The 23,100-nt window shown below is 47.7% G+C and overlaps 1 protein-coding gene across 3 annotated transcripts in view; it reads left to right on the plus strand.

Moving 5' to 3' along the window:
• The window catches only part of MATN2 (matrilin 2), a 139,443-nt gene that overhangs the window by 35,459 nt on the left and 80,884 nt on the right, over nucleotides 1-23,100 (plus strand). For all 3 annotated transcript variants that reach the window (XM_034668358.1, XM_034668357.1, XM_034668359.1), the window contains 2 exons: nucleotides 8,464-9,033; nucleotides 16,277-16,399. In XM_034668358.1, the coding sequence (XP_034524249.1) occupies nucleotides 8,464-9,033; nucleotides 16,277-16,399 (693 nt within the window). The remainder of the gene's footprint in view (nucleotides 1-8,463; nucleotides 9,034-16,276; nucleotides 16,400-23,100) is intronic.

A 23,100-nucleotide genomic window follows, 5' to 3' on the forward strand; every position in this document is an offset into this window, starting at 1 on the left:
TGGGGAGTATATTTTTGCATAAAAGCTTCCCAGTGTGTGTTTCCACAGCCAGATAGCATCCGTCTCCCCCAGTCACACCCACTTCTGTCTGCTCTGCAAATGTTCTTCTTGGTAATAGGCGGAGAAAGTGTCCACAGAGCAAACCTGATGGTACTGAAATTTCAGCTGCTGCCTGTGAACTTTGGTTCTGTGTTGTGGGTGTTGGGAAGAACTTTACTAGATTAAGGGTTGACATTCTGACCATGTCTCATGTGTTCTTGAGGGAAGCGTGGGGTACGTGGCGTCTTGAGTGGCATCCATTGCCTTTTGCACAGCTCATTGGGAAAAGCAGGTCTATGGTAGAGAGCACACAGAAGGGAGAAGAAAACAGAGGGGTTCCAAAGCCACTATTTCCTTTCCCCCAGCCGTCTTCTCCCTTCTTCCTTCCCCAATGAGGCATTCAAAGCAGGGTGAATGGGGGCAGAGGTGGAAGTCCATGGAAACCGCCTCCATCTGGATGTACTTTCTTCTCTTGTTTTCAGGAGTTGGCCAAGAGGTAGAGCATGTATTTGCTCTATCTTTTTGCTGTTCGTGCCTCCTCGTTCAGAGTTACGGTCTCTGGTGACTATTCTTTATGGTTGAGGGTTAGGCTGGTCTGGCTAAGTGTATGACTACGTTGACCAAATGATGACTCACCTTCCGCTGCCTCATTTTGCAAGCTTCTGCATGCTTGTGTCACCGAACTGCTGGACGGGAGCCCTCGGACACCAGGGACTGCGTCTTCTCCCTGTCAGCATCCCTGAGGCTCCAGCACTGTATTTTGCCCATAGTGCCTTCCGTTCACTACCTTCTGGGTCCCAGCTCTGAGCCAGACATGGGTGACACGAAGATGAATAAAACGCAGCTGTGACCTGAGAGGTTTGTCCTATTGTTCCGTGGGTTTGTGGGCCGGTAAGTAGGGTGTTTGCGGGATGACGTCATTGCACATTGTCATTAATCGTGCTTGCTGTCGGCACTGCCTGGTGAGGCAGAAGGCACTTTTGGACACGGGTACGTGCAGCAGGTGAATCCGGGGGGCTAAGGCCCGGTGCTGCCTCCCAGGGTGTGGGCCCAGGACAGAGGGTGAAGAGGACATGTGCACGAGGGGGGTGTGTCTTGAGTTGAGCTGTAACTCCTGGGGTTCGTCCAGGCTCTGCTGCCAGTCCTCCCCAGATTTTGTCCGGGGAAAAATGTGTTAACTGGCAACGAGGAGGGTCACTGGGTCTCTTCTCCTGTTCAGAGGAGCTCTTTACATTGGGTCACCTACCGGGAAACGGGCCACAAGCACAGGAACTGGCATCAGACGGGCATGGGTCTGAAGTCCCCATGCACCACCACTCACTTGCCCCATACAAGTGGACTTGTTATTCAAACTCAAAGCCTCAGAACTGGGGGTAACAGTGGTGCCCGCCTTATTTATTTTCTGAACCTCATTGAAAGGCCGGACATATCTGACATGTACGTGATCCAACATCAGCACCGAATGCGGATCAGAACATGTGAGAAAACCCAGGATGTATGGTTGCCATATTTACAAGGCCTCTCCCGTCTTGGGAAGGGGTCCCCTTGATACCGTCTTCTCTGGACTCTTGGCTCTGTAGCCAGGGTCTCTCTGCCTCACATGCCCCTTGGGATAGAGTTCTCAGCTGTGTTTTGCCTGAGAATCACCTGAAGGAATTGGAAGCGCTGATTGCTGGGCACTAGACCAAAAGATTTGGATTCACGGGGTCAAGGGTGCTGCCTGGGGCTCAGCATTTTAAATACACATCCGAGGTGTCTCTGATGTCATCAAGACATTGAGCATACTGCTGTGTGTTCTATGTTATATCTCCACTGACCAGCTCTCCCAGCTCATGGAGGGGGATATGCACCTTCTCCCCGCCCCACCTTCCCCCGCCCCAGTCCCACGTGCACGTCAAAGGGATGTAGAGCATGATGCCTGGCACTGTGTGGGTACCAGGGATTCACAGAAGATACCACTTGTGACTGGCTAGCTCCACACCTGAGATGCTGGGAGGAACATGCCCAGACAGAGCTGAATGGGGCAGGTGCCAGGGGGCTCAGAGGAAGGCCTGATTTAGACCATGTTGGGGGGCTGGGCATCTAAGAAAGGTTTTCAAAAAATAGGTGACCACAGGTTGAATCTTAAGCTGAGGAGGCAGCCCAGAGAGGATGTAGGGAACTACAGACCATCTGATGTCACTGGGGTATAAGGTGGAGGGCACGGAGTGTTATTAGTTCATTCTCCCACGAACGTTATTGACCTTGCTGTCAGTGAACCTTAGGGGGGTGGCTTTTGAAGAAATTGCTTTGATGAAACAGCATCCTGGGAACTTACAGCTGCCACATTCAGCTACGGTGACTCCGACCCATGAAACTCACCAAAATATTCATGTATAGGAAATTTCTGCTGTAAAGAGAGGAAGTGTGAGTTCCATTGGTCGGGAGAGTCTCTCTATTCTCTCAGGCAAGGAAAGCCATTGATGAGATGGTTGGGGCATTAAGATCGGTTCGGGGGGGGGCATCTAATGGGCCTGATTGCCAAGGGTCTGGCTGACAAACTGGTTTCACTCCCTAAGCCCCCTCCAGGCACCAGGTGGAGGGAACTTGGGTGCTGTGTTAGGAGCTGTGCTGTGGCTGAACTTTGATTCTGAGCCTGGGATTGATTAGGGGGTCTCACAGTTGCCAGCGCTGGAAGCCCGGGGGGACAACGTACAAAGCTTAGGATCTGCTGTCTGGCCTGGAGATTTTATCACGTGACTGGCTGTCACTCTGGATGTTCTTCTCCTGTGTCTTATACACTTGGGTTTTTGAGCCTTCTGTGCAGGGCTTGACATTGATACCAATTAGATTTCATCTTGTTAGGTTTGACTCTATTCCAGCACTCAGAAATCCTTTCTGCTCCTCACTCTGTTGTTCGACTTATTAGCCATCGCTCCCAACATCGTATGTAATGGTGTAGAGAGAACCATAAGTGCCCCAGAATTTGGAAACATGTTTGGAAAATCTTACCAAGCGGAGAATGATTTGCTAGTGAGGCCAAGGTAGGTTTTCGATGCCATGAAAAAGTCCAGGGTGTTTCCCTAATAGAACATAATCAGGTTTTCAGGGTATTCCCCTGCGGTCCTTTAGGAAGATGTGAGTAGAGCATAATGGATTCAAAGAAGCCCATAGCTCATCAACAGTATTGCCGAATGTCTGGCGGGAGGTCCTGCAGCAGCTGGCGACTGACTAATAAGGGAATTGGAGAGGGAGGGATTGACTGTGGTCTTTCCAGCCCGGGCCAAGGAGCACATGCCTCAGTTAAGTGCCCTAAATAAACGGGAGTTTCAGGTTAAGTCACACTGGGGGCAAAAATTTACAAAGAGGCTAAATTGCCTCTGAAATGTCCATGAAATCCCTGTAAGTCCTAACAACAAGTCACGGTCTGGAGGCACATGGCCGTAGAGCCACACGAAGCCGCCTCAGGGGCCACACCTCAGGCCTCTGTGGGCACCTGGGAGGCCTCCCTGGTCACGACACTGGGTCAAACTGCGGTGACTTCTACTCGGTAGTCTCTTTCTCTCGGTCTGTCTGTCTCTCTGGCTGTCCATCTTTGACCAGCCCATATACTTCAATTCACAGACACCAAATGCTTCCGGGATGCATTTCCCTCGGCTCTCCCTCACTCCCTCACTCCTGCCCCGTCCTGCAGGTTCCCCGGGGCCTTGCTCCACTGGTCTCTCAACAAGCACTTGTCGGGTGAGTGAGAATGGGAATGACCAGCAGCCTGTGTCCGGGACCGCTGCTGTTCCGGGAGGCAAGCATCTGTTTTATCATTCTATTACATTTTCAAAAATGCAAATAGGCATCTAGCAGGGAGAGGCACTTGGCAGGAGGCAGGCAAGTTGGAGCCATAGCTTTCAGGCTGGGATTCCAGGGAAGGAAAGAAGTGACCCCAGAAAGCCGGTGCAGTCCCGGTGCATCTTGAGTATGCTGAGAATGGCGGGTCTAAAAGGACAAAATCCTTCCAGAGTATTGCTTGGCAGTTAAGAGCGTGGGCTACAGAGCCAGATGAGATGGGGTCAGATCCTGGCTCCCCTACTTCCTAAGTGTGAGACCCTGAGCTAGCTAGTTATTTAGCCTTTCTAGGCTCACTGTCCTCAGCTGTAAAATGGGAATAGTAACAGTACTTACTCGCTAAGGTGGGTGTAAAGAATCAATAAGCCAGCACCTGGAAAGTATTCAGAGCAAGGCCCAGTACATGTTAAGTGCTCAATAAACAGTAGCTATAAATTATCATTATCTTCTTTTGAGTGTCACAACATCCCAGGAGGTATTATTGTCACCATTTTGCAAAAGAAGAGACTGAGGGTCAGAGAGGCCAAGGAGAGGCTCGAAGACCACATGGACATAAGGTGGCAGAGGCTGGACTTATACTGAGATCACAGGATTATGTGGTGCTTCACTAAGCATTTCAGAACCCCCTTTGAGTCACTGCTTGAAATTATTTTACCCTTGTTATAGACATTCACATGTTTTCCTTCTCCAAGCATGCTTTGATCTTCCCAGGCAGATGGCACCAAATATTTGCTGTACAATTACACAGCTACAATTGAATTTAGCCAGAGAGAGGGAGGCTGGTTAGTGACAAGTCTGCAGCCCCGAGCAGAGGAGATTACCCCAAGGTTGAGCACTGGAATCCTGCTGGAGTGGGAATGTTGCTTAAAATTGTCCTGGCTCAGGTTCAACGGTAAGAGACACTTGTTTGCCCAACTTGTGGGCTTTGAAGGCAAGCTGACAGTACTGAAGTGCTGTTGACAAGGTCCAGACTGTCACTTTGTGGTTCAAGGGATGACATTTTATGATGTGCCCACAAACCCTCATCCAGTGCTGTTGCAAGTCTGTCATGAGGGGCCAGAAGGAAGATTGTGTGCTCTTCTCCCAGGCTAGGGAGACGGGGATGCTGTTAATCAGAGCCAGTTTGGGAAAGGAACACACACAGAGGAGAGTCCATTTTCTGGAAACACCTCTTACCAGTCCCCATGTGGAAAAGCTGTGGGCCCCTTCGCAGCAAATATTCCCAAGCATCATACAGAGCTCATATTGTAATGCCACCTGTGTTGAGAGTTTTCCAAGGTGCCCACCATGAGATGGTGGAAGAGCTGTCAGTATAGTCCCAGATCTGATCCTAATGAGCCGTGAGGCCTCACAGAGATGGAATCACGTCTCCGAGCCTCAGTTTCCCCTTCTGTAAAGTGAGTGACTTTGACTTTATTTAGACCCCTCCCTCTCTAAGAGTTTATTAGTCTATGAGTCTGTGAACCAAAGTTAAAAAGTGGCCATGTTTCCTCATAGAATGGCAAAGACTGGGGTCTAGAATCTGTGAGTCTGTTAGCAGGAGCCACACCTGCTCTAGAACTTTTTAACTTTGTGATTTTCATCCACCTCCCTGAACTGACTCCTCTGGTTCAATCCCTTCCACCTGAAACCTTGCTCCACCGCCCAGAATTCCATTTAATTCCACAAATGTTGACTGAAGACTTACTCTGTTCCCAACTGCATGGTTGGAAAGATGAATGAGACTAGTTTCCCACTTTGGGGAATTCACAGTGAGATAGTGAGGTCAAGACTCGCCAGAACGTCTTTTCTCCAGAGATCTCTCCAGAGAACTAGTGGTTTTCAAAGTGTGGTCCCTGGACCAGCGGCATCAATTTCACCTGGGAACTTGCTAGAAATGCAGATTTTTCCGGTGCCACCCTAGATCTACAGGATCAGAAGCTCTGGAAGTGTGGCCCACCGATCTTGGTTTTTAATGCTCCTCCGGGGGATTGGGAGGCACCTCCAGTTTGAGAACCACTGAACTGGTCCTCTCGGGGACAAGCTACGAGACTGTCATTCTGAGCCCTTAAGGGAACTGAGAAGTTGTCTTGAAGAAAACTCGGTCACTTGGGCTTCGAGGACTCGCTTTCCACTCACAGTCACAGCTCCCTGGGAACCTCCAACAACATTTTGAAACTTTGTGATGTGTTTGTAAATGCCCAGGCATTGTGGGCATGATACACTTGTTCTGATGGGAACTAATCCAGTTTAGCACATCATTCCCCATGAACCTCCAGGCTTCCCTTTAAATTGACTGTGATGCTTGATGGGATGTTGATACCGTGACTAAGACCCACAGCAAGAATTCCAACCCCAGAGGACCTCCTGCTTCCAAACTTCTCCGGGGGAAGAGTTCTCAGGGGGCCTGTCTGCTGTCTCCTCTCTCTCTTCCAAGCAGGGTTTCCTTCATCTCTCCCCGTGGCAGGGTCTGAGCCTGCTTCCAGTTCCCCTCTGCAGGCAGAGATCACTGGACCACATTCTCCTGGCAGTAAGTCCACACAACAGTGATGGGGTGTGGGTGGCTCTTGGAGAGGGGCCAGCCTGGGCCCTGGGACCTGAGGGTCTGTCTTCCATGGCTCCAGCCAAGGGCTGTATGCTAGACCATAGGCACCTTTGTGAAAATTAGAAGAGGCACCCCTCCTAGGTGTTTCTCAGGATGGATGCAACTGTGGGGGCTCAAGGCCGGACTGGATTTCAGCCACTTGCCTCGTAGGGCAGGTGTCTGTGGGCAGCGCGGACTACATGGCCAGGAGCGGCAGCCTTCTCCCCCAGAGCCTGGGCCCGGCAGGAGAGAAGCGGCGGGTGGTGTGGGCAGACAAGAGGGTTCCCACACCTGGGGCCCAAGGCTGCCCTCTTCTCCTGCATCAGTTCCCTGAATTCTCACTACCGCCTAATGTGGTGGGTGTTGGTGTGCCTCCATACAGGTTTTTTCCTACATTAGAAGAAAATTTCTAATTCTCATTACCTCCATTTTCTCATGTATCCAGTGGGTATGACACTCTACTTTCCTCTTAAGAGTTCTGAAAACCAGATGAGACCATAGTGATGAATGCGCTCTGGAAAAAGGATTTGAAAACATCCCATAAACGTCAGGTTCTATATTGATCTTTCTCCCTGAGTCCTCAAAGGCGGTTTCTGGGGCTTCTGCTTTGAGAAACTCATTCTGAATTCGCACAGCCCCGGTGTTATATGTGGGTGCAGCACAAGGTTGGTCTCCTGCCAGGGTGCTGGTGTTTTGGGGTGCTTCCTTGCACCCAAATCGGAAGACTTATGAGGCCACAGTGGATGAGGTGTGTGTGCAGGCACTCGGGGCGAGTCACAACCTGGCAAGCCGGCCTGGATAGGATGACCTCATGGGCCTTTCCCACTTTTCATTTTGATGACTGGGTTCACTGTTTCATATTTGGCTTTCTCTCTCTTTCTTGCAGCTGTGGTGATTGGGATTTAGGGCAAGCATTTGGGATCCCTTTTCTAATCCCTGTCAAATCTGGATTTAGCTACAGAGTCTGGGAAGAGGAGGAGGGACTCCCCCGTGGCTGGAGGCAGTAGCTCAGAACATCTGAGAAATTCTAACGGGGAGGCCCAGCCTCCACCCTCTGAGGCAGGAGGCCTCTCGTCTCATCCCATATCAGCCTCTTCCCAGAACGTGATGAGTTTCGTCCACAGACTCAAACCTCTTCTATCTAGCCTTCTTGCTTGGGGGCTGAAGGAATAAGTATGGCAGGGGTAGGGGAGAGACTTAACATTTGCCTTTTTCCCATTGAACGGTATCCTTGGTTGAAATGTTTCTTGGTCGATCCCTTCTCCAGTTCCACTATGCCCTACCTGCCCCCCCACCTCGCCCCGGTTGAGGTTGAGTCCCCCTCTCAACCAGATTAGTGCAGCAATGGTCTGTATCACCCTCAATTGACTTGTTATTCTGTGACCTCCCTACAGGCCAGCCAAGTGACATAATACAATGCCACTGAACTATGCCCATCACCTGCGGCATCACGCACACACCCCTCAGGCCTCTCCTGGCTGACTGCAGGTTACCCTCCAGCTGCATTACTATCTGCGCCTCCTAGCAGTTCCTTCGTCGCTCTATTCCGTTTCCGCCACATTCCTACCATCTTAGGCTTCTGTTCATGTGTTTCTCTCCATGCGCTTCCTCTCTTGATTCAAACACTGCCTAAAACTAGTTCATGTCCTGTCCCCTTGACCCCAACCCACTAACATCCCTGTTCTCTGAACATGTAGTGTCAGCACCACACTGTTTCATGTTATTCTTCTTTCGTTTGTTCCATTAGTTAACTTCCCAAAGTAGATTGTAAGCTCCTTGACATTGGTCCCCAGCATCGGCTTGTTGTCTATTCCCTGCAGTATCCAGCCAAACTTATGGGGCATGCAGTAAATAATCAAATCATGTTGACCCTGATCAGGTGTTTGCCCCACCTAAAAACTGTATGGACGACTTTCTAGGAACTGGAATGTTCGTTTATCTAGCAAAAATAAATAGCATCTGTTTGTAGCCAATACTCATGATCCCCCCATGCATATTATACCCTTACAGCTTCCCCGAGTTGACCTCTCCTCTTTCCCCAGAGAGCTCCTGTGAGAATAAGCGGGCGGACCTGGTCTTCATCATCGACAGCTCGCGCAGCGTCAACACCCATGACTATGCCAAGGTCAAGGAGTTCATTGTGGACATCCTGCAGTTCTTGGACATTGGCCCCGACGTCACCCGGGTGGGTCTGCTGCAGTACGGTAGCACCGTCAAGAACGAGTTCTCCCTCAAGACCTTCAAGAGGAAGTCTGAAGTGGAGCGAGCCGTCAAGAGGATGAGGCACCTGTCCACGGGCACCATGACGGGGCTGGCCATCCAGTATGCCCTGAACATCGCGTTCTCGGAAGCAGAGGGGGCCCGGCCCCTGAGGGAGAATGTACTACGGGTCATAATGATCGTGACTGATGGGAGGCCACAGGACTCCGTGGCCGAGGTGGCTGCAAAGGCACGGGACACAGGCATCCTGATCTTTGCCATCGGTGTGGGCCAGGTGGACCTCAACACACTGAAGGCCATCGGCAGTGAGCCCCATGAGGACCACGTCTTCCTGGTGGCCAACTTCAGCCAGATGGAGTCACTGACCTCCGTGTTCCAGAACAAGTTGTGCAGTAAGTCCTGCTCCTCTGTGCCTCTTTCAGGGGAATCATTAGGATTTCTTCTTTCACCTTCCAGTGTAGATTCTGGGCTACCTCATCCCAGATACTGCGCTGGCAAGGGGTGTTTGGCAAAGACCAGAGTCGACCCGGTGTTCTCTTGGGGTTACATGCTGGCCAAAGAGACAGATAGTAAGGATATAATGACACAGATAGTAAGTAACTGCAGTTGTAGCAGTGGCATGGAGGAAGAACTCAGGGCAGGACCTAACCTAGACCAGGGTGCTCAGGGAGAATTCCCTGGGGAAGGGACGTTCAAACCCAAACTGCTGAAAGAGTGCGGGTAGACAGGCGAAGTTTTTACCCAGCACATTGGACTGCCCTGGCATTCCCTAAGTTGGAATTCATGAGTCGGAGTAGAAATCGGAACAGGAGGGCAAAAGAAATAGCATAATGTCTCCTTGGATAGGGTCGAATACCAAGCAGTATTGCCCCCATGGCGGTGTGAGGGGTGGACGTTTTCTCCTAGGAGAGGCCCGGTACACGAGGAGGACGGAGCTGCAGTTCCCTCCTTCTGCAAGGGGGATGCCTCCCCACGTCCTTGAGCTGCTTCTGCTGCAAGGCTCTTCTGCCCTCTCTTGCTTTCTAACTCTACTCTCCGCAAGTCTTCGCCCTCCCTTTCTTGCCAGACAGCTCTCAGTGACCTGCGCCCCGAGCTCCTGCCTCAGCTTTTCCCTGCGGGCCACCTTGCCCTCCTCCCAGTTTCCTGCTTCTGCCTCTGGCTTCCTGTCCTTTCCTCCTCCAGGAGGGCAGGGGCCCAGGGGGCTCACCCCGTCTCCTCACTAGTCCCTGGAAACTGGAAACGTGCCTCCTAGCTTGGTAAATAGCGTCTAGTCCTGCCTTGCCCACCTCCATTTGTTCCTGTCCTCTCCAACTGCCATGCTTCTTTGATGAGAAAGCAAAAGGAAATGTCTATTTTGGAATGACTAGTGTTCCCCAGGTGTGTCTGTGGAGAATGAGCTTAAGGACTGGACTCATCTCCAGCTCCCCAGGAGCAGGACCCTGACCCCTTCGGGGCTGTGAGGACTCTGACCCTGTCCTCAGTCTCTGACACAGCCTAGGGACCCCCGCTCTCCCCACCCACTGAAGCCTCAGGGAGGAAAAACTGTGTTTTGTTGTGTCTTTAAAAAAAAAAATCCCCAGCTGAGAAGTAACCTCAAAAAGCAGAGACTCCATTGTTTCTTGACTCCCAAATCAGAAGATTTACTTAAAAAAATCAATGCCCTGAAGGCAAAAGAACTTTTTTCTCTGCATTGTCACTTGGAGAATTTTCAAAAGTGACATTTGGCTGGGCACCGCTGAAGGGCCGAGCTGTGGTGAGCGGTGGTCCCCGGTCACCTGGTCAACGTCCACCAGTAGAACGCGCTGCAAACATGTTAAGGTTTATGACTTTAAATGACTTCTGCAGAATTTATGTTCCCCCTTTCCCGGAAATATTAAAACAGAAATTGGTTCCGTAACCGTTTTGATGGGTTTATTCATTTGTCTCGGTAAATGTCAATGGAGGCGTTCTTTTAGAAGCGATCTGGGTTTATCCGCAAACGGAAAGGGAATGAGGCTGAGGCTGAGGCTTGTCTGAAGAACCTTCTCTGTGTGCTTTATGGCCAGGCAGCAAAATTGAAAGGTAGTTTGGACCCTCCGCCCCGCACTTTGTGTCATCCGGAAGCTCTAAGAAAATACCAGTAATAGGCCATTCGTTGGTTTGTGTGGCCTGAGACCAGCTTGTGGCCTGAGACCAGCTCCGCTCCCACCGCATCCCCGGGTTCTGGGAGCAGACTCGCCAGCCGGCTTGAAAGGTTGAGGAGGCCCCAGCGCCTCTTTTCAACCGTGCAGTAACGATTGCAGTAACTAACATTTGTAAAGCACTTTCCCTTCTGTTCTTGTATTTGATCCTCACGAAAATCCTCCGGGGGAGGCAACACAACAGCATCCCTCCCTCTTTGCATCTTGGTAAGCGGCTCAAGTGAATTCCGCGAGAACCAGCCAGGAGCCCATGGGCTCTGCTTCCACAGTTCTGGCTCATTTCACTTCTTCGCACGTCGGGGGGTTCTAAATTCCTTTTTTTTTTTTTTTCCTGATGGCCCCCTCCACAGTCCAGCCACGCTAGGTAAACCAGCTTCGAGGCTGGCGTACGCTTCAGAATTTGACGGGGAGCGTTTGTAGGATAAAGAGGGGAGGAGCAGACTCGAGTCTCAGCGTCGCCCCCTGCCGGCTGTACGGTACTTTGCAAATCTGTAATATGGGCATGTTACCTCCAGAGTAGATGTGTGAACAAGCACTATCAACCGTAGAGCCCTATTCAGGGGGTGTTGTGTGTGATTACAGTCAGATACACGGAGGACCGGCAGGCTGGGCAGATGGCCTCAGTTTTGATCTGCACTCCAAGATCAGACATCAGCAATGAGCGTCTTCCAAGTTCCAGGCACCTGTGAGGTTTGGGGAGTCTCACTTGTTCCTTAAACATTAGTTCCTTAAACTCTGATAATAACAGCTAATTTTGTCCTGGGCTAGGTACTTTCCATTCGTCTTTCATTTAGTACTTATAAGAGGCTTATGAGGCAGGTGCTGTTCTTACTCCCATTTTACAGAAGAGGGAACTGAGGCTCGGAAAGGATAAGCAACTTCAAATAGCAGGGTTGGAGATGCAGATTGCGGGCTCTCTGGCCCAAGCTCTTACCCACCACGTGCCAGGCCCGAGGGCTCCAGGCTGGTGGGAAGATGCTCTCATCACAGAGAAACGAAATGGCAGCTATCCAAAATGTGCACTTCAGGAAGTCACCTGGCACAGAGGGACCTCTGATCAGAGAACACCTGCATCTCTCTAGGGGCTCCAGGAGGGCTTTAGAAAGGAGACGATAATAATAATCATTACCATTTATTGATATTAATATCATAATATTAACATGCTGGTTTGAGCTATTAGCAAACGTTAATTCATTTTATTCACACAACAAACCTGTGAAGTAGGTGCTCTTACAGCTCTCATTTCACAGAAGAGGAAATTGAGACCCAGAGAGGTTCAGTGACTTGTCCAAGGTCACATAGCACTGTGGTAGAGTTGAGATGTAAGCCCTCATTCTGGCTCAGAGTCTGCATCTTAACCACTATGTGCTACACACACTTGACTGATGAATAGAAGTTTCCTGGCTACTGGGGACGGGGGCAGGGTTGGGCCATGGCAATAAGCCTGGAAAGGCATGATATTTTCAATTGATTTTTCTATTTCATTAAAACAATAACAACAGCAGCAAAGAACTAGTCCAGATTCTCTCTTAGTGTTGTAAGCTGCTAAGGAGACATGACCCACAGTTTGAAAAATGCAGATGAAGGGGTAGGCAGGGAAGTGGAGGCCATGGTGCAGCTAGGGAAAGAATTTTGGAGGGAAGAAGGGCTGAGGCTCTGTGCTTAGAGCAGAGCTGAAAAACGCTGCTGGATCTGTGGATCGGAGGAGACAAGCAGTCTTCCTGTGCGATCAAAGCGGGAACCTTTGTTGTAAAACTAGGAAGAGTTTAGGCTCTGGAGCCAGACTGCCCTGGAGTGGGAGACCTGATTCTGACTCTCACCGGCTGCGTGGACGTGACCTTGGGCACAGTGGTGGCTTTCTGTCCATGGACAGTAAATTCCCACACCAGCCACAGCAAGGGGGAGAACGCTGAGGTTGCATTCTCAGGCCACCCCTGAGAGCACCAGAGGGACTTGGAGATGAGGTATCCGTGAATTGAGGCCCTGTCTACAAGATGACCAAAACCTACACACCCTGGGGCCTGCCATTTTTGCCACCCAGTGAAGAGAACACTGAATGTAGGGGCTGAAAAACGCCGGTCTATCCTGAGGTTTCTGATGACTCACTGTAACCTGGGCAGGGCTGCTTTTAATTAACCTCTTGCTACCTGCTGTATCAGCCAAGCCTGATATTTGGAGCCTGGAGGCCGGCTGTTCCTACCCTAATAGCCCCACCCCACCCAGGTCAGGCACAAATTGAGGCTCTAATAGTGTTCCTAAGACACGCCTTTCATGAACCAGCCTGGGCAAAGTCTACACTCATTACAGCCGTTTGGGGCTCTCTTGTTAAGTGGGAAGCAAGATTGACTTCAACAAAGGTTGACTCTATGTACCCAGTAAGTGTTCCTTTGTAGACCCCTAGTCAGCCCTAGCATTCCTTTGATCATTTGTGCATTTGTTAATAAGCATTTATACACATTCCTATTTCCTAGTTTAAAAAAATCCAATCCTGCCAATGACCTAGTCTGCTGATTAGTGATTTCTTTCCCAGAACACAAAGCCCTGACCCAGTTGCAACCCATTAGGCCTTCTGGAGGCCAGTGGAGGAGGCAGGGTGATTGCCGCCCCTTCAATCCCACCACAGAGGCCGGTCCCACAGGACAGCTGATGTTCTTGGAAACTCCAATCACTCATCCATAAAATTTCACAGATGGAAAATTTTTATTTTATCTTAGTAAAAATGTTCGGGATTCTTCTGCTTGAAAGAACAGAAATTCAATCTGAACCAGCTTTTGGGGTGGGGAAGATTGTATTTAGTACCTCGTGGCAATCAGGGGAAGAGTAATGAATGACAGCCCCGCTTTCTCTCCACCTTCTCCCTCTGCCTCCCCTTCCTCCCTGTTCCGGAGCATGCACCCTGTCAACCCCCCACACGTACTTGCCCTCCGTTTAAACCCCCTTTTCCTCAGTTCTATCTCCTGGATGCCAAGAAAGGACTCCGACTGTCACATTCTGTGCCAGTCAGTGGCATCCAGGAGGGGGCTAGTAACACGTGGGCAGCTCTGACAGTCCGCAAGCATTTGAGGTGAGAAGGAAGGGCACTTTCTAGAAAAGGAGGTGGTGCAACACAGACAAAATACTGCCTGTACTGAGGGTCCCTAGACACCTTTCATGCCTTTATTCCACAGGTACACAGACAGTCTAAAACGGCTACCCGACTTACCCGAACTCCCCTCCCTCGTTCAGGTAGAGGGAAACTGGAGCGCAAATCTGGCTTCTCATCCAGTGTGCTTTCCATTATTACCAAGTAACCATCTCCTGCTTCCCATTCTCTCATGGCACATGGCCAACACGAGCCTTGGCAACAAGCTGTCACTCCGAAACCCTCTGCAACAGTTCTCGTGATTTCCCCATCTGACACATGAAGAAAGTGGAGTTTAGGGAAAGGAAGTCATTCATACAAAGTCATAGTAAGTGGTAAGGCGGAGCGTTCAGGCAGTCTGCTTCTGGGGGCGCCCTCTTCACCCCTGCGCTGCCTGGTGCCCACGGAGGTTTGCTCTGCCTCACATCTCCTGTCCCCTTACTTTGGCTGCCAGGGTCCTGGTGAGAAGACGGGCACCAGGCTCATCACCGGGGCGTCACCCCAGTGGAAAACTGCCATGTGGTTGGTCACCTGGGCTTGAGCCTGCCTTCAGTATGGAGGAGAGGGGTACACTGAGAGTTCCTCGGAACGCCCCCCCATGCCTGTGGGCCACTGGGCTCCAGCAGCCCGGGACAGGAAGGGAGCCTACCAGGGTGCAGAGCAAATGCAAATTAAAAACAGATGGATGATTTTTTCCACTCATAAGACTGTCAGAACCTTAACATTTTGCTAATCCCGAGTGCTGAAGTTTTGGGGGGTGTGGGAATTGTTACTCTCATGCACGGCTGGTGTGAGCCACCTTGCAAGGCAGTTTGGCCACATCTGTTCTAACGAGGACCCAGTCCTAGCGGAATGACTGCACCTGTGCTCAGGGAGATGTGTTTGAAAATGTGCATCACAGCATCGTGAAAGTGAAATTTGGGCACTGCTTAAACGACGGCTGATGGGGAAGTGGCTAAATACAATGAGGAAGAATGAATTTTAGGACCAATAGATAAAGGGATTGAAGGCTGTAAGCTAGATCTAACGTGTTTGGTCAAATCTAAGATATGCAGTTGATTCTCATGATTATCTAAAGTCATGGTGAACACTGAATTTGCAAACTCACAACAATCATCCTAAATTGTGTTGTTAAGAATTTTTAAAATTTTACTCCCTTGTTTTATTTCCCACTGTGTTTCTTACTTAGACATAATGAGACATGTATGTCAGCTACACTTCAGTTTCATCAGTAGCTAAGTTTCCCTAAACACTGGATTAGTGGGATTGTTCTTAGCTTTTCAAAGCTTCTCTTATTTTAGCTTCATAAAAATATATTTCTACATATGGACATCTTTTTTGTTTATGAGAACACTTGCATAATTTGTACCTCGTTTATAATGATGCTTGTTAATTTTAAAGACGTTCAAGTTGAATTAAAGTAATAAACTAAGATGTAAAAAAACAATGAGCATTTTTATAAGCTCCCAATAGACTTATGCAAGAATCGATGTCTCTGAAAGCCAAAGGACTTCAGAAACCAAATGCAGAAATCTTTTAAATTAAGATTAAATTGAAAGATTATGGAAACATGGAACTTAGGAATGCATTTTTTTACTCCACAATATTCCATCTGACACTTTCACATATTAAAAGATTGCTCTTGGGATTTATGGTCCTGAAAAACTGTTGACTTTTTACCACGTCCTCATTTAACTAATAGCTTCTCTTCCAACCCCACTGCAGCTACTGAAAATCTACACATGAGCCAAAGCCCCCTCTGGAATCAGCAAACTTTCTGATTCCCCAATTGAGCATTATTTTTTTTTAAATTTTTTTTAAAAGATTTTATTTATTTATTCGACAGAGATAGAGACAGCCAGCGAGAGAGGGAACACAAGCAGGGGGAGTGGGAGAGGAAGAAGCAGGCTCATAGCAGAGGAGCCTGATGTGGGGCTCCATCCCACAACGCCGGGATCACGCCCTGAGCCGAAGGCAGACGCTTAACCGCTGTGCCCCCCAGGTGCCCCTCAATTGAGCATTATTAATTGAACCGTGAAATGTCTGGTTTTTTTGTAGGATCATTTTTCACCTGTTTTTATCAGCAATTTCATCCGTGAACCTAGCATCATTTCCCTTCAACCCTCTGCGCCCTTTATCTATACACTGCTGATGGCATTTATCGGGAATGGTCTTGTCCATCCAGAGGCTGTAAATGCCGTTGAGGGTGGGGACAGGAGTTTGTTTTCCTCTGGGTCCTGCTTTCTCCTTCACAGCAGGTTCTGAATACACGTGGGTGGATGAAGTCAGAGAAGGTATCATCATCGCCTTAACTCGCTGTATCTTCCTTTTCAGCCGTGCACATGTGCAGCCTCCTGGAGCATCACTGTGCCCACTTCTGCATCAATACCCCTGGCTCGTACGTCTGCAGGTGCAAGCAAGGGTACATCCTCAACTCGGATCAGACGACTTGCAGAAGTAAGATCGCTTTGCTGACGTGTCTGTACTGTCCTCCTCTGCTCTCTCAAGGGCCTCTTGAATTCATCTGTGGCCCCTCCCCCAACCAGTCATCATCTCCCTAAGGAAAGAAAGGAGGCTTTATAACGGATGTATTTTAGGTCGGCCTCCACAGCCCCCCACCACGCCCTGCCATCACAGTGCCTGGACCAGAGCCTGGCACATAGTAGGCCAGCAGGGAGAGTTTGGAAGATCGTTGGAGGCACCTTCTTAGAAAGAGCCTTTTTGAATTCATGAGTTGGTGTCTTTTACTTCCAAGGTGTTCTTTAGGGGGGACCACTGGAGAGCCTTTTCATCCACTGTCTCTATTAACTGTACCCTGAAGAATTGTTTCTGTATTTTATTCTCTTCTCTGAAGCATTGACTTAGGATGAGCTATTAACACTGGCTGGGAATGATTATTCGAGTTCTGTTTTAGAGGTGTGCAGGGATCTAGTAGCTTTGGTGAAGGACACTTTATAGGTCTCCTAAAGAAACAAGGGCAAATAGATAAAATGCAAATAGAACTCACACTCTCTTTTTTCGGCCAAGCCCCCGAATGTACTGACAACATACTGACTTTTGAGCCAGCAAGAGGTAATGCGTCTTAGAGGAGAGAACTACCTAGATGCTGGGTGTTGTGCCTGTATGTACATATCTTTAAGTTGTAAGTAAAGCCACCCTGTGTTAGCCCACAGACAACCAGGCTACCAAACCAGGCTTACTCAAGACGTGAGGAAGACCGGCCCATACGGAGGCAAATAAAGCTCAGCTAATCTGAGGCGCAGTTCATGCAATGCGTAATTATTATACCACATGGTAAGCAATTAAGCATTAATGGGAAGCATTTGTACAAATGGCTGTAATTAGCATCACATTTATGGAGCCAAACCACATTTTCCTGTTTTCTTCTCACTTCATTGTCGGGGTTGAGAGTAGTTGGACAGAGGCCTTCCCATCCTCCCAGATTAGGTAACATCTGCTTGACTTCTCCAGCTCTGCGGCCTGTGGAAGCACCAAGCCCTCGGACTCTGTAAATCTCCAGTGCTCGCTCAGTGTCCTCTGGCTCCTCTCAGACCTCAGGATCCCAGATTTTTGAGAGCAGCCTGAATCATCCTCATTTTCTGCTTGGACTTCTGACCCTTCTTCAGTTTCCACAACTAAACTCAGTCACGCCAAAGACTCGTGGGCTTAATAGAATTCTCTGGAGAACTGGGGCAGCCCTGGCAGGGTCAGCTCACCCACTGCTCTGCAAACAACCTCGTCGCGTCTTTTAGACATCCCCCTACCTTCTTTGGGAGCTCTGCCCTTTCCCTCTCCCAGCCTCTTTGGGAGCTCCGCCTCCCCACGGGGCTTCTCTGAAGAATGCTTGGCCTTTAGGCACCTGCTACCTCCCTTCCTGCCCTTCCCTTCTTAGCAGCACAAGAAATTCCTCCCCCTGTCTTCTGCCCCAGTTGCCTGCAGCAGTCAGGGCATTTGCTGACATCCACTTTCCATGGGCTGGCTTAGTCAAGTCAGAGGAATTTTGAGACTAGCAAATAAAAAGTTCTCCCCTCAGTGTCATGAGCAAGACCTACCCCGCACCAGGTTCCGTCCACCCGTGCCTGGTCCCACCTCAAGCCCTGAGGCCCCCCGGCCCTCCCCCAGTGTTGGTCTGGCCTGGGCTCTCGCCTGTTCAGAGATGTGGGTGCAAAGAGCGCGAAGCAGAAACTGCCCGGGCTTCAGACAGACTGACCAGGTGGAAGGCCAGGCAGTCCAGGGCAGAGGTTCTCCAGCCCCAGTAACTAAGAACCACTCAGGAAGCCGAGCCCCGGGTGTCACCCCCAGACATTCCGAGTCAACAGGTGGGGCCCAGAAATCTGCATTTCCCGTGACTTTCTGCTTGGATTGCTGCCACGCTCAGATTCACTGGTGTGAGGCAGCAAGGGGGACCGTAGGGAAGGGCTTTGAGTTAGGGGAGAAGAGAAGGAGCTGGAGCCAGGGCTCTGCTGCCCCATCTGACCCAGCCCCTCCAGTGACCCGGAAGCAGTTCAACCATGTGTACTGTCAGCTCCAGACTTAGGTGAACTGGTGCAGTCCTAGAAAGCAGCTCTCTCTCTCTCTCTCAGACAGAGGTGATGACTCTTTGGTTTGCACGTCTGAAATCATAGCTGGGCCAGATGTCGATTTCGATCCTGACCTTGCTGCAGCCCTGCCTGTCTCTTCCCGGGCTGGTGATTGAAACTCCTTGACTCAACTTCCTCACCCATAAAATGGGAAAGGTGCTGACAAATTCTTATCTATCTCATTGATAAGTCCTTGTTAGCCTGTGGTTTCAGTTTGGTGGACAGTTAAAAGTTGTGCCAGGTGAAGGCTGGGCCATTCCTTGACCTCTGTTGAGGAGCTGCTTGCAGGGACCCGTCCCTGCCAACATGGAGAGAGACTCAGTGGGCCTGGAGAGGAATGAGACATAGCTCTTTCCATTTTTGAGCATGTAAGATGTGCCAGGCAGCGTGCAAACGACTGGAAATAAAATAGTGGGTAAAATGGCAATGTTCGTGCTTCTTGGGGCTCACAGTCTTGCATGGGAGTAATTCAGATAACCAATATAATTGCAACCATGCAATTGATGATGGCACCGAAGTGACTGCAGTCAGTCCATGCTCAGCTCGGTGTGTGCTGCACACAAGGTCAGGCCACGCGAGAGTCAGTTCACTTATTCAGTGTTCACCATGTGTCAGGAGCTCTCCTAGTGCTTTATATGTGTTATCTCATTTAATTCTGACAATGAGCTCTTAAAGTAGGTTTTATCATTCTTGTTTTACAGATAAGGAAAATAAGGTACCCCCCGCAAAGATCAGACAATTTACTCAAGTTCATATGGCTAGTACTATGATCAAACCAGAATCCAAATCTTGCTATGTAGGACTCCATATTCCTAGCGCTTAACCACCCTTTGATACTGTCCCATGATCCTTGAGGGCCCCCAGATGGCAGCAGGGCGACCCTGCAACCAGAGAAATTCCTCCAAGCGCAGGAGGACAGGCAGGTTCCAAGGCTCACTGATCCCAAGGGAGACTCAGAACTAATTCACCAGGACTAACATTCAAATGATTATCATTCCTCGAAATCCACTATCAACTGCTGTGACACTGTCACTCTACAGAATGATTTGAGAGGGCCTCGTAGGTGATTGCCTTCAGATGTGCACGTGCGTGCGTGTGCATGTGTGCGTGCGCGCGCTCACACACGCCATAGCCACCATTTTGTATTTGTACCTGTCCGTGTGGAAAGAGGCAGACACAGGTAATTCAGAGGTTGTTCAAATGGAGATGGACCTTGGCTGTCAGACTTTTAGCTTCCTTCCCCACGTAACCCGAGAATTCTGTTCCTTCCCAGTGTCCCAGATGAATGATATTGCATGTCGGTTCAGCACCTGGGACACCAGGTTGTTGCAAAACACCTTCATCCCACCTCCAGATAGTGTGGACTAAGCTGAAATCCTACTCTCTGTAATTCCCACCTTTGAGACTATCTCTGCCAGCTAAAGCTATATACCAGAAGGTGTATTTCCTTTTCCGAATAAAAAGAGAAAACCCTTTGATTATTGAAGAGTGTTATCCCTGCATCCCTCATTAATTTTCTCTTTTTAGGGGGAAGCATAAACACATCTTTAAGTAACTGGATTTGGGGTCTCTTTACTGTCCAAATAATCCTCTTCAGGACACTAATTGGTCAGTGTCTCAAAATGTGCCCTTCCATTCAAAGACTAGAGCAAGTATATTACATAAATATTAACCTCAAAGTTCTGCCATATGAGCAATTTGGAATGTACTGGGACTCAACATTGTGGATTCTTCTGTCCTTAAAAAAGCCTTCCCCACCCAATACCATTATCTGAAATATATGCAAAAGTGTTAGCATAGTACCTAGGCCATAGGGCTCAATAGAAGTTTACCTTGGGGTGCCTGGGTGGCTCAGTCGGTTAAGCATCTGCCTTCGGCTCAGGTCATGATCTCAGGGTCCTGGGATCGAGTCCCGCATTGGGCTCCCTGCTCAGTGGAGAGCCTGCTTCTCCCTCTTTCTCCTCTGCTTGTGCTCTCTCTCTCTCTGTCAAATAAATAAATAAAATCTTCAAAAAACATTAAAAAAAAAGATTATATCCTTCCCTCTCCCCATTTTAAAAAAAATGGGAAAAAACCCCCATGAGGTACGCCTATCTTTACATGTTTGTTTTCCCCTGCCATCCCCCTCCCTTTGAATTCCTTTCCCACTAATAAGAAAGAACTTTATCTTCTTTCCTTTTCTTTATTTATGTTTTTAAATAAGGAATTTTCCCTCCCTTCTTGAATATTTAATCTATCTGGAAAAATATTGAAAACGCAACATTTAGAAAATTTCACTTGGCAAAAAAATGTAAACTTTCTTATCCAGATTTCTCTTTTTTTCTCTTTCTCAAGAACCATACCAAATGCATTTTATTGCTTTCATTCTTCAAATATGTTCCTGACATTATTTTTTCCAAGCTACACAAATGATTTAGTAGCTTTTATTTCACAGTTTAATCAAGGGGCATGATCCAGAGAAAACAGTCATATCGTTAAAGAGAGAAAAGAAAATTATAACCAACATCCTTCATGATGAATTTAGATGCAATGATTCTTAAAAACTCAGCAAATAGAATCCATATTTATATACGCTAATCAAGACCAAATGAGGTTCATCCCAAGGATGCAAGTTTGCTTTAACATAATTCACCACATTAACAGATTAAAAAATGAAAAAATATATAATCATTTCAGTAGATGCAGAAAAGATATTGAACAACAGCCAACATTCATTCATGATAAAAACTCTCAGCAAACTAGCAATAAAAGGGAAACTTCTCAACCTGATAAAAGGTATCTATGAAAAAACCTACAGTTAACATCATACTCAAGAGTGAAAGATAAATGTTTTCCTCCTAAGAGAAGGAACAAGACAGTATGTTCATTCTTACCACTTCTCGGCATTGTACTGGAGGTTCTAACTGATAAGATAATAAAATAAAAAGAAATTAAAAAGTCATACAGATTGGAAAGAAAAAAGTAAAATCATCTTTATTCACCGACTATGTGATTGTTTCTGTAGAGAGCTGGTGGAATCTTTAAAAAAGCTACTAAAATTGATAAATGAACTTTGTAAGATACAAAGATACAAAGTCAATATATGAAATTATTTGATTGTATTTTTACGTACTGGCAACAAAAATCAGCAATTGAAATACCAGGGGTGCCTGGGTGGCTCAGTCGGTTAAGTGTCTGACTCTTGATCTCAGCTCAGGTCTTGATCTCAGGGTTTGAGTCAAAGGCCTACACTGGGCTCCATGCTGGTTGAAGAGGCTACTTTAAAAAAAGGAAAAGAAAAAGAAATTGAAATAACACTTATAATAGCATCGGAAATATGTAATTTAGGGATAAAGTTGACAAAAGTGTGCATGATCTGTATGCTGGAAAGTACAAAAGATTTCTGCAATTAATTAAAGACCTACATAAATGGAGAGATACAGCATATCATGGAATGGAAGACCTAATATGGCTAAGATGTCAATTCTTTCCAAATTGATCTACAGATTCAAAGCAATCCTTATCAAAATCCTAGCAGATGTTTTTAAGTAGAAACTGACAATCTGATTCCAAAATATATATATATGAAAATGCAAAAAACCCCTACAATAGTCAAATACAGTCGACTCTCATTATTCATGATGGTTGTAAGCCTCTGTGAACATTGAACTAGCAATTACTAGATCATTGTTCCTAGAAGAAATACAGGGTTAGATTCTTGTGAGTTTCTGGCCACATCGTCAATGAGTATGTAACCTTGTTTTATGTGTGTTTCTATTTAAAGACACCTTATTGAGTATATATTGTTGATTGGTTAGTACTGAACTCACAGCTGACAGCACTATTACTCATCCTGAATGAAGACCATCTAATATACATCTGTCCTCCGTGAGGCACATCACAGCCTTCTTGCATTTAGGAACACTGGACAGCACTTCACACTACTCTTGAGGGCCATTTTAAACAGTGAACTCACCAACAAAAAGCATAAAAGGCAAAAACCAAAAAACAAAAAACCCCATGGCACTAAATAGAACACAAAAAGGATGCTTGTTTGTAGTACGAGAGCTAAACCAAGAAGGCAAAGCGTTGCCTTTTTTGACCTTAACTGGGTGTGTGTGCATCAGATAACTTAAATTTTTCACCATTCTGTGCACATCCATGAATGGCCATGAAAATACTGCAAATATTGATTTGGGTTACAAGTAAATTTTAGAAAGTAGGTGAATTTGCAAATATGGAATCTGCAAATAATGAGATCAATGAAACCGAAAAAAATAAACAAAATTGGGGAGTTTAGATTATCCGATTTCAAGACTGTATTGGTGGACATCAATGGACCAGAATATAGTCTAGGAATAGACCCATGCACGTATGGTGAACAGATTTTTGAGAAAAGTGCCAATGCAATTCATGAGGAAAGAATAATGTCATCAACAAATGGTGCTACAATAAATTTTTGCCGTGTACAAAAAAATGGACCTTGACCCTCACTTCATACCATATGCAAAAATTAATTCAAAACTAATTTTAAATCTAAATGTAAGAGTGGAAACAATGAAATGTCTATCTGAAAATGTAGGAAAACTTTTTGATGAC

This window comes from Ailuropoda melanoleuca, chromosome 9, assembly GCF_002007445.2.
Source record: "Ailuropoda melanoleuca isolate Jingjing chromosome 9, ASM200744v2, whole genome shotgun sequence".
NCBI classification, from domain to species: domain Eukaryota; kingdom Metazoa; phylum Chordata; class Mammalia; order Carnivora; family Ursidae; genus Ailuropoda; species Ailuropoda melanoleuca.